At 47.8% G+C, this 12,128-nt stretch overlaps 1 protein-coding gene across 2 annotated transcripts; it reads left to right on the top strand.

The window, feature by feature from the left end:
• The first annotated feature begins 6,157 nt into the window (after nucleotides 1–6,157).
• LOC117838115 (F-box/kelch-repeat protein At1g74510) lies at nucleotides 6,158–9,777 on the top strand. Of its 2 annotated transcripts, none has more exons than XM_034718008.2 (2): nucleotides 6,158–6,619; nucleotides 8,092–9,777. In XM_034718008.2, the coding sequence occupies exon 2, from the start codon at nucleotides 8,172–8,174 to the stop codon at nucleotides 9,447–9,449; it is 1,278 nt and encodes a 425-aa protein (XP_034573899.1). In that variant the 5' UTR covers nucleotides 6,158–6,619; nucleotides 8,092–8,171; the 3' UTR covers nucleotides 9,450–9,777. The 2 variants fall into 2 exon arrangements, with proteins under 2 accessions (XP_034573899.1, XP_072151338.1); XM_072295237.1 differs by lacking the exon at nucleotides 6,158–6,619 and adding an exon at nucleotides 6,629–7,059.
• The last annotated feature ends 2,351 nt before the right edge of the window (nucleotides 9,778–12,128 follow it).

The raw sequence follows: 12,128 nt of genomic DNA, 5'->3' as shown, positions 1-12,128 counted from the left end.
AGGGAGGCGTTTTCATTCGCGCTTGACAAATGGACCCGCCGACTAGGCGGTGACGGGGGACGCCCTCGATCTCATCGTTGTCGTGGTGGCCACACCCGTCGGGGCGTTGAACCGGTCGCGGTTCAACCCCAGCTGCCCGTCCGGTATGCGTGACGCCCTCACCAGCGCTGAATTCAAACTTGGAAGCGCAGATTGGCATGTTTCGATCGCGCCGGGCGAGACGACGGGCGTCGCGGTCGTATGGCTGGAGCCGGCGCATGGCGGGATACGTTGCCGACGAAAAGAAACGTGTGGAAATCGACGGAGGAAAAGGACGGCCGGGGGGGGACAACCGGAACAAGGCCGCGAAAGCTGCCACGTCGCGGGGGCCGTGGCCTACTTGCGTGCGCGCGCGCGCGCGGCTGGTTTTCCTGTTCCGGCTCTTATCATTGCGACGCGAGAGCGACGTCGGGACGGCACGAACACGGGAGGAAATTGGCGGCTGGAGGAAGAAAGAATCCAAGCTCTTTTTTGCGCCGCCCACATGTAACGAGCAATCAATCCGACGTGCTGTGACAATACATGCCTTCTGCTGTTTTCAACTGCATATGTTTACAGAAACGGAAAGGTAGGTAGGGGAGTGTGTGCCGGTGGTTTGAGCCTACGAGAATGTCGAGTTGAAACAGTTGCAGTGCTCCTCCAGCGCGTGCATGTAGGTGCTCCTGGGAACCGTGGAATATGGAAACGCAGAGGAATAAATACTTCAAGGATACATTATTTTGGCATGGATTCTTTCATTGTTAGCAGATTATTTTTTTTAAAAAAAGGCAAACAATTCTATAGTTCGACGAATGTGCATCTAACCTGATGTGGCAGAGACACAAATTCTATTTCTAATGCTTTCTTCGAGTGATACTTCTATTTGTGCTTCTTGTGCTCTTTTTTGCTTAGCCTTTTAAGCCGCAAAATCTAGGTGCTAATTAAGGTATGAGCTGCTCTTGCGGTTGAGACTCGAGAGAAACAATGCTACTAATCTCTTTATAACGAAATCAGCTCCATAAGCTATTGCGTCTCATTCGGCCACGTCACTAGCAATTCTCATTCGTCGGATGTTAATCGAACCGTCCAAACACGGGCTCAGCAGCTAATGTTTCGGGTGAGATTGAAGAGAATAACAATGCTATTATTGCATTAAAAATGATGTTATTGGCCTGCAATGATCCAAAAGGGACAACTCGTGCTGCAGATGATGGACCGTGGGAATGGCGCACACCAAAGTAGAACTATATCTAGGTTAGCATCAAATATAAAAGTAAACTGAGTGGATGTAAACAATAGTATACAACATCAATTTTTTTTAACTGAGCGTAGCTCAGCTGGTAAGGTTTTGTTGTGGTGGAACCTGCTCATCAGGATTCGAGTCCTTAACTCGGCAGTGCTCGCATTTCCCTGGATTTATTCCAAGATTTAACCGGTGCAGTGGTAGGCGACGTACCTGTCGACAACGAGACGCCAGGGGTAACTTTGTCAATCTCGAGGATTCGCCGGCTCAGTCTTTCGGAGGTGCTCACAGGGGTAGGGTTGCGTACGTGTGTTCGTAGGGGCAAGTGTGCGTACACGTATGTGAGTGTCTGCGTATGTGCTGTGTGATTCGCAAAAAACATCATTTTTTTTGGGTTTAGTGCAACAGCATCCACCACTGTATTATAATTATCTATCCGGTTCCGTATAAATTATCACTTTTGACTTATAATAACATCATTTTAAATATCCGCACAAGTAAAATGAAAAATAAACTAGGTAGTAGATTTGTTGTAGAAATACATCAAGCGTGTTGTATATTAATGACCGATCACATGTACCCCGCAAAAAAATGACTAATAACATGTGCGTTTCTTAAGATGAAAGTATAAATATTGAAGTCACCACCGATAGTTATTTGACCATAGGCTTTTTCAATTACTGTAGTATAAATATCAGCTCATTGACTAACGCGCAGTCCTCTGTCCTTTTATCTGGGTGGAATGAAAGCATTCTTCCCTTTGACCCCAAACTAATTTTAGTTGGACCAAGCTTCAACCATCTGCCGTGCGTGTCTATATATATATAAATCAAATAAGTCAAGAACTTTTTTTTTAAAAAAAAGTCAAGAACTGACAATTGGCAAACCCAAGTTAAAGAACTGATTGACCTATATTTATTTGCTCGTCCTAATCATGATATGCTGGTCGTCAAAAAAAGCTGCGTATCAAATCTGACCCTCTTACGCAAGCCCTTATTTTTTCCTCGTGTACTTCCTTTGTTTCCACCGTTCGATTTCTCCGGATGAACAGTTCTTTATTTTTTTCAATCACTCTAAAATCTCTCTCGTTAAAATGGTTGTAAAGTACCAGGCGGTACTTCTAGGTACTATTTTATTAAATGTTTGCTAGCCGTTGATCTGAGAAAGATAATTAAAAAATTAAATTAAATTGGGTATGCGCCCACGGTTTTTTTACTTGTCCAACATATAGTACTTTTCTTTAGATACTTCTAGGTACTTCCTATTTTTCCACCGTACGATTCATCTGGATGGACGACTCTCTATTTTCAACCATTCTAAAAAATCCTCGTATTATAATTATCTATCTGGTTCCATATCACTTTTTACTTATAATAACATTCTTTTAAATATCTGCACAAGTGAAATAAAAAATAAACTACATAGTAGATTTCTTGTAGAAATACATCAAGCATGTTGTATATTATAATGACCAATCATATTTACCCCGCAAAAAAATGACTAATAACATGTGCTTTTCGTAAGATGAAAGTACAAATATTGAAGTCACCACCGATAGTTATTTGACACTAGGATTTTTCAATTGCTGTAGTATAAATATCCGCTCATTGACTAACGCTTAGTCCTCTATCCTTTATCTGCGTGGAATGAAAGCATTCTTCCCTTTGACCCAAACTAATTTCAGTTGGACCAAGCTTCAACCATCTGCCGTCACATATATATTTATATAAATCAAATAAGTCAATAACTGACAATTGGCAAACCCAAGTTAAAGAACTGATTGACCTATATCTATTTGCCTGTCCTAATCATGATATGCTGATCATGAAAAAATAAAGCTGCGTACCAAATCTAACCCTTTTACATACTCCCCCATTCCAAATTACTATTCGTTTTGACTTTTCTAGTTACATAACTTTTGCTATGTATCTAGACATAATATATATCTAGGTGCATATCAAAGGTTATGTATTTAGAAAAGCCAAAACGAATAGTAATTTGGGGTGGAGGGAGTAGAACCTTATTTTTTCCTAGTTCATGTGATATATCAACTTGTTTTAACCATAACGAGCATAGGCAAGCTGTCACCAACAAAGCATTAATTACTAATAAGCCTCCTTGGTATATATTTTTCCAGTTCATAACATGAAAAACATAAATAAATCCATACAAAACATTTGGCCTCCAATACGTACATGCTGACAAATCACCAGCTCATACAGTACGATTTGTCATTGAAAAATAATGACAGATGTCAAACAAAAGAAATGATGAAGATCACGGCTTGCAAAAAACTAAATTTGATTTGGGAGGTTGGTAAGTCCTACTCGACCTTTCTTTAGTCTGTCAACATCACAAATTGGACGACGTATGGACGTTTACTTCTTCGTTTGGCTTTTCAAATTATAACATGGCTTCCAATCCATCACAGCCTTGGGCTCATTTAATTGGGGGTTTCAAGTAAGTTCTGGGTCATGGTACAAGTAACATGGCTACCGACGGTGAAAAGAAAACCGACAGCCTCCCCATCCCCGCTATTACAAGTAATCCGTTAATAAAACTTTTAGAAACATGGTACCCATATCAGTGTGATCTTAGCTTAATTTTCTCCGTAAACTAGGTCAAGCCTAGGAATTCCGATAAAGATGCATTAGATCTTAACTTAAGGCTCTGTTTGTTTGAGATTATTATCCACCTAGATTATATAAGCTAGATTATGAGTCATGAATACTATGGTAAAAGGCTACCTTGAGAACATACTGAGACCACAAATAATCTGAAATAAGATGATCCTTTACCCTACTACTCTTGGAATATAATCCAACTTATATAATTTAGTCCTCTCTCTCTTTTTTTTCTTGTGTTGATTCCCGTCCATATTCATATGACCCCTTCGTTTGAATAGCAAAACAAATTGGCTTCCCCATTGCCTAGCGGTTGCTTCCTGGTTCTAGCCTGTTGACGCATTTGCCTAGCCAATCATATGTCCCGTTGCACTCAAAACCATAGGGTCCGCCTAACCTTTAGGCTAGGATAGGTTATCCCGACACATCGCACAAGGGAAAACAGAAACAGGCTACGCGGATCACCAGAGAGGAGAACAGAAAGAAATGCTCGCCCGCCAATCATGATGTGGCCTCGTTAAGCAACCAGCTAGAAAGAGTATATCCCAACAGCGATGAAACTAAAAGCATTGCTGATCATCAGCGAAAATAACACCGAGATCTTTGCCGAAACGCACGACGCGCCACCCCTTCTTTCCCCACTGCCTAACCATGCCTCGTTCTTCCAGGGAAAAAAAACGTAGCTTTTCTCTCACGGAGAGCAGAAAAGGAACCGGTCGCAACCCGATGGTTTGTGCGCGAGAGACGTGCTTAGACCTGCGAGCGAGCCGTGCACCGGCGGCGGCGGCGGCCGCCCGTGCGGACACGGCGCCTCCGATAGATGATGCTCCACGCGACAACGCCGGCTGTTAGAATTTACAAGGGTCCCCGGGCATGGTCGCCGCGTAGCTTGGCTACGCGTGCCGGCCCGTGGAGAACCAGCAGGACGACGTCCACGGATTAGTTAGCTGGGCTCTCGGGCTTGACGGCTAAACGCGGCTTAATGATTTCCAGCGGTGAAACAACTGCGATCCTGATGGCCGACGGATGTTTGTTGCAGGCAGCAGCTGCCGAGGGTCCTCTGGTTTTTGAAAGAGGATTGGAGCTTTTGGGAATTGGGGTCAAAAGAAAATACTTATTAGTTGTAGAGGTGGAGGAGGACAAGGGAGGTGAAGCACTACAAGCCGTGCCGAATGAAGTACAGCTCGGAGCGTGCAGAAAACGAACTCTGGAATGCGACCTTCTTCTTCACCACCAAAAAGAAGAAGAAAAAAACGAATCCAAGCAACGGCGTTGCGGGTGTTCCAAGGAGAAAAAAAGGAGAGGGAAGAAAAGAGGGATAGAAGATGCAAATTAAAGAAGGATGCCGACCGTAAGTACATCGTGTTTGATCCAACTACAGTACCAACGACCGTTCGAGCACGCACTACTTGATCTAGCGCTATGTCCGTCCCTTCGCTAATTGCTAAGCCGATTCTTTCTTCACAGCACACATGTCACTCCATTCTAGATCGTACCGGGTTTTACAGGAAACAACGATATGGCTTACAGAGGACTCTTACTCTCTTATCAAACGATTACGAAACTCTAACTCTTGCGTACGGATTCCAAATTAACGATGACCTAGTATTCACCGAACAACTAGAGATGTGATCACGGCAAAGCGTGCTTACCAAGATTACTTACAACGAATCAGCATGTGTATTATTTGCATTGGCCCATGTACGCGTCAAAATTGATACCACCAAGGTTAACAGTCACCGATCCCATATCGATACAAGAAGCCGCATCCTGTATGATGATTGATGAGGCAAACCTACAGCGCGGCGCAAGCCGGTTTACAGAATTACAGCACGAGAAACAAGGCGAGGTCAAATCCGAAGTGGACACTCGCGAACCGGAGGGCAACGTCAAAGCCGAAATTGAATAAATCAATGCCCGCCCCTGTGATTACCCGCGTCCACGTGATGGCGACCCGGCCGCCGGACGCACACAGCGGCAGCATTTTTATTAATTACAAACAATTAAATTTCAGCTGCGAGTTTCTCTCAGTTCCTTTTATTAATCAGTTGTTAAAGGAGTTGGATGATGCTTTTTCTCTATCAGCAGCAGATTGATTAGATGGATGGATAGATGCGTTAATTGGGGGGAGGTGCGATGCGATGCCAGCGGCGGAGAAAAGTTTCCATGTAAAATGTGCGTGGCTGACCGTCCAAGCGAAACGAAGCGGAGGAAACAACGTGAGCCGCCGCGTCAAAACGCAACGGCAAGCGCCCGCCCCCCCGCCCGCCGTTCATGTGGGCTTGGCTTTGCCGTTCCCCGTTCCCCCATAAACTCCACCTCCCCCGCATTACTGCGCCCCCATCTCCGCCTCCGCCTCCTCCTGCTGCGCCTGCTGCTCCGGCTGGGGCTCCCTGCTCTGCGCTCTCCCTCCCCCTCCTCGTCGCGTCCCACATAACTGCGCCTGCGCCGCCGCCGCCGCCTTCTCGCCTCAGCCCCCGGCCTCTCCTCGGCGCGCACCACCCCGATCCCGCCGGAGTGCCCGCGGCGCCCGCCGGCGAGCAGCTCCGGGCGGTTGGTCGCGGTGACCTCGCCGGCTGCGTGTCCGGTGGGCCTTCGTCGTCGGGGTGTTCTCGCCCGGCGTCGCTGCCCGCTAGTGGCGCCGTGTCGGCGGCCCATGCCGGCGGCGGTGAGGGAACGAGGCGAGGGCGGCGCGCCTTGTCGCCGCGCGGACTGACATGACTTGAGCCTTGAGGTGCGTGCGGTTGCTGGCTAACCTGCAGGGGAAAAAATGGGTGATAAGGGAATGGGGGCAAATTCAGGAGATGGTACTAAACTTTATCAACCAAATCAAGATGCTGAGTGCTCTGTTCCTAATTTTGCGAAACCGGCATGTAGCAAATCTGGCTCGATAACCGTTCACTCGTCGTCCTCTGCATCGCCGGTGTCCGCGCGGCCGAATCCGCGTCCAGCATCCGTCCACCGAAGCACGCCAGCTACCTTGAGAGGTCTACCCTCTCGTTGTGATTGGTGCTGCTGCCAGCGCCTCCTTTCCCTCCCTTAATTGGTATTGGACGGCGTGGTGTGGAGATCCATCCGGACTTGGATAGGTTTCTTTCTTGTTAAGGACCCCTAGCTTGCTTGGAGGAATTTTTCCTGGAGTGGGGTTTTGTTCCGAGAGATCTTTTATCTGACGTGAGCAATCAAATCCAAATCTCTTCTTTATTCTTCATCAGTATTAGATTTGCTTGCTTCACAGTGGAGCATCCATCCATAGTTCTGGTTCAGTTCTGTTTGTCTCTCCTCTGGCCTCTCCAGCGCGCCTAAAATCGATCTCAGTTGACGCCATGGAACTTTGGTCCAAGGCGCGGGTGCAGTTTATTTTCCCAAGGAAATTTCACAGTTTTTACTGACTCCTCATGTCCCAAAGTCCGCCACAGAAGTTTCTTTGTCTGCAATGAAGGTTACCGTCCAGGAAGATACTTTTGTATTATGCTTTGGTCGTAGCAAAATGGAATATCGCCACTTAATTACCAATAAGCCAAATTAGGCTGATAAAGTAACGAGCGGAAGAGGGTCAAGAATTGGGCCGTGAAGATATTGGCACCCTTTTGTTTTCATTATATAAACTACTGGATGTACGTTCTGAGATGGGATGAGTTAAGGATTGTAGAATAGTTACTAGCACAAGAAGGTAGACCATAATATCAGGCCTAGTATTTCCCATATGAGATGGGATGGATTAAGGACCAACTTGGAATACCATCTTTTTAGTTTAGCTACATGAGACTTGCCCACATAATACATTATTTGTCACCCAAACATATAATTTTCTTTGTTTCTATTAGGTTATTTTTTGAACTTTTCAGAGAACTGTTGAAACTGAATTTAGTACTGTAGTTTTCTGTTAATACGAGTATACTACTCTTGGAGGCTTTGGTAGGAAAGTAGTTCAGAGTATGTCCTAGCCACCCCCTTTGGACAGTGATTGGCTGCGAGGGTTTTGCTTTTGGTTCAAAGAGATCTTTGCCGAGTTGATAGTGGTGTTACCATTTACTGATTTAATGACATTTGATTGAGCTTTCCCCTCAAATGTAATCATCAAAATTGATTAAGCTAACTGATGCTTGTAATCTCTTGCAAATTTAAGTGACTTGTTTAGCTCAAATAGTTGTATTGCTTCACTGCAATTCCTTGTGACATGTTTGCCTTTTTGATCTCTTGCAGATTTAGGATGTGTACAGAGGGGCTGTATTCTTGTGTATAGGTTCTCTTTCTATTGATCAACTGCTGCAGTTTCTGATGGAATGTTGGAGGGTCAATCTTGCCTGATATCGAGGTCTCTGCCAAGCTCCTGTGAGCAGGAATCCAGACTAGCTTACATGACTTACCACCTCCTCGAGATCACGAGGAGTAAGCGCCCACCTGGGACCCTGTCTATTGAGCACGACGTTGCTGCAGTGGCAGCGTTGACTAAACGGACCAAGTCCGCTGAGAACCAGAAGGGTGAGCCACTGGATAGTCAAGGCAGTACCGATCAGGGTGATTCAGATTCAAGCACCCTGATAAGTTCCATTGGCCGGGATAACTCTATCAACTGCCTTGCTCGTTGCTCTCGTTCCGATTATGGTTCTATTGCATCACTCAACCGGAGCTTCCGGTCACTTGTCCGCAATGGTGATCTGTACAAGGAACGTCGACAGCTAGGGATTTCAGAACACTGGGTCTACTTCTCCTGCAATGTGCAGGAGTGGGAGGCGTATGACCCCTACCGTTCACGGTGGATGACGCTTCCAAGGATGCCCCATAACGAATGTTTCATGTGCTCTGACAAGGAGTCACTTGCTGTGGGCACTGAACTTCTGGTGTTTGGAAAGGAGATTCTTTCACATATTATTCTGAGCTATAGCATTCTGACCAATTCATGGTCGCGGGGTGTTGAGATGAATGCCCCAAGATGTTTGTTTGGATCAGCTAGTTTCGGAGAGAAAGCAATTATAGCAGGTGGCATGGATGCTGATGGACGGGTGCTTCGCTCTGCTGAGCTGTATAACTCCGAAACCAAGAGATGGATTACACTTCCAAGCATGAATAAAGCTAGGCGAATGTGTTCTGGTGTCTTTATGGATGGCAAGTTTTACGTAATTGGTGGAATGGCCAGTAACACCGAAGTGCTTACCTGTGGAGAAGAGTATGATTTAGATAGAGGTACCTGGAGGGTGATAGATAACATGTCCGAGGGGCTCAATGGTGCAAGTGGTGCTCCTCCACTTGTCGCCGTAGTCGAAAATGAGTTATACGCAGCACAGTACGCAGGGAAGCTAGTAAGAAAGTACAATAAAAGGGATAACTCATGGACAACATTGGGTGAGTTACCAGAGCGACCTGAAGCTGTGAATGGCTGGGGTATTGCATTCCGGGGCTGTGGAGAGCGGCTTTTGGTTATCGGTGGACCAAGAGTGTTGGGTGGTGGGATGATTGAACTCCATTCTTGGATCCCAAGGGAAGGGCCATTGCAATGGAACATGATCGGAAGCAAACCTTCTGGTAACTTTGTTTATAACTGTGCTGTCATGGGGTGCTGATCTGTGCTCTCTCAAACATACCGTCGACAAGAAAGATTGTGATATTGGTTTTATGATATGGCATAAAGCACTGATTCTACCTGATGGGTAATCTCTGCATTCTTTTTGACATTTCAGATTTTACTCAAGGTTCAATAGAGTAGTCAGTTCCATGTACTCGTTAATAGTCACCCATTGGTTTCTGTTTTCAGCACATTTGATTTGCAGTCGAGGTTTTGTACCTTGCTCCATATACTCTGTTGAAATGAGTTCTCTGAGATGGATGCATATAGGTGACAAACTGTACTTGAGATAACCGTGCATCTATATGATTGTATCATGTTCTGAATTGTGCCGCCGTTATGGTTCTGTCGTGCAAATGTCTCTTTTGCAAGAACAACATGAATAATTAAAATGTTCATCTGTACACTTCCCAACATGAATGGGAGCACCGACCTGTTCATATGTGTAGTGTGCCTTTAAATCCTTTGAAACGGTTGGTGCTAAAGTCCTTCCACTTTCTTTCGAGTAATAGGCTACCTTTGTTGCTTAGCCTATGAGATATTATTATCTAGTGTTAGGCAGGTGGCCATTTTATTATATCAAGATGGCGACAACTGCGGAGCTAATCAGTAGATCACTGTCTGGTTCGTGCTCTGCGTCGTGGACATTGGGAGGCCATGTTTTTTTGTCGAGTCGTGCCTATAATTAGTTGATCGGTTTGTTTGTTTGTACCCATCAGTTTGCGGCATATCTATGAAAATCTGCTGAATGTGCTCTGTTTTTAAAATTTTTATGCATCCATTATTAATAATAGGATATTTGGCTAGAAAATCATCCTACAAGATTGGGAAAAGATAATCCAAACCTAAAATACGCACTCTATCAACGCAACTGAATCTGCAATAGAATAGATCTGCCTTGGTCGGTTCTAATTATTGCGCTGTCTCTAGGCAATCATTTCTGCTCATCGAGCATTTTTCTGTTTGGCAATAGCACTCCGGTCCGGATCATCATCCTCGCGTCCAATTCAATGTCTTGGAATCAATCCTGGCGCTGCTGTGGTTGTTGCATCATGACCTGACTGACCTCTGTATGATCACTGGGCAACAACTTCCTGGCGTCCCGCACTCCTGCCTTGATGACGAGAGTCCAAAACCATCATCCCCAGGCTGCAGGCCTGTCGCTGGCCAGTTTCCGTTTCTATCCACCCAGATTCACGAAAATGGAAGCCAGGGGCGCAGTGAGATCGGTGACGCAAGTCACGGATGATTGGACCCAGCTCGCAGCAGCGTTCTCTTTTTTTTAACTTTTACAGTCCATGCAGAGCCGTGCGGTACGGTGCTTGGCGCAGTGCCCGTGGGCAGCCAGGCAGGTGGCCTGCTGCTGCCTCGTCGTCCTTGCCTGCGCTGCCCACTTGAGGCTTGGTCCCGTTGCGAGCACGAGTGGAGTGGCGCGCACCACAAAGCGTACGGTGGCAGCGACGTAATCGTATCCTGCGGACGTCGGGAAGATACTCCCGTCATCTCCATGCCTGTACTGCAGCGATGCGACGGGAAAGATACGGTTATCCGCGGGGCGTACGTTTCGCAGGGCTGCAGCCAGCAGGGCGCAGGCGTGTGCAAACACCTGGAACTGCATGGCCCTGGGACAATCGAGGCCTCGAGGCTCGAGCAGTTGAGCTCCTGCTCTCAACTAGTCAAGTCTTAAGTGTTTCGTGCTGTACTCAGGCAGAACACGACTAGACGTACTAGTGACGTACGTGCCCTGTGCATGCGGCATGTGAAGGGTAGCAGAGTTTCTGCGCGAACGCAATGTGACCGGCCGGGGCGAGCGGCATGGAGGTCGTATACTCGTGTGCCTGTAGCCCTCTATGGCTGTATCGCACCGCACGGCTACCCGCGCCATTTTCACCTGCGCCTGGCGTGCCGGCGCTTTGCCGTTGGTGCCACTCTCTCTCTCTGTCTCCGGCGCCTGGTCCTCCGGCTGTATCCTGCCCCCGCCGCGCCCGTGCGCCCTAACGCCGCCCCCCCGCGCCAAGGTTAGGAAACGACGGGACACGGGAGAGGTCGTACGCCCATGCGGCCTCCTCCTCGGCGGATTTGGCCGTCTCCTTCCTGCCCAGCGGGGTGCTGCTGCTGCTGCCGCGCCGAGGGACGCGACGCGACACGCGAGCGAGCCGACTGCAAGGCCAGCTTGACGCGGTCCCGGCCTCTTGCCGGCCGGTCCCCGGCGTCGAACGGGTCGGAGTGGACTCGGCTCTTCTCGGGCGCGCCGCGGCCTCGTGTCTTCGTCTCGGGTGATCTGATCTGCACCTGGACCACGCCCCCGTCCTTCTCCGCGGATGCATGCGGGCGGGCGCATGTGTGCGTGACTGATGCGCTCGCGGTTCGCGTACGTTCACCTACACGTAGGAGCCTTTTCGGGGTGCGTGGGGCGGGGCGGGGCGGGGCGGGGGCAGCGGCAGCCTGGCAGTGGCAGAGCGCGTGGGCACGCGCAGGGGTCGCAGGCTCCCATCCTGATTGCCCCCCTGCCGCAACCGCGTAGCCAGCGAGGTGGTTCTCGGCCTCGTTCGGTTGTTCCTTTTCCCATGCATGCTGCATTGCTGCCTGCTCTTGCTGCTGCTGTCCTGGGTGGATACTCGGCTTGTCTTTTGCTGCGTCACTCGGAAACCGGGATATTCGTACTGCAAATTCGACG

This window comes from Setaria viridis, chromosome 1 (assembly GCF_005286985.2).
Source record: "Setaria viridis chromosome 1, Setaria_viridis_v4.0, whole genome shotgun sequence".
Taxonomy (NCBI): Eukaryota; Viridiplantae; Streptophyta; class Magnoliopsida; order Poales; family Poaceae; genus Setaria; species Setaria viridis.
The sequence above is the reverse complement of the archived record's forward strand: the minus strand, read 5'-3'. Positions and strand labels throughout refer to the sequence as shown.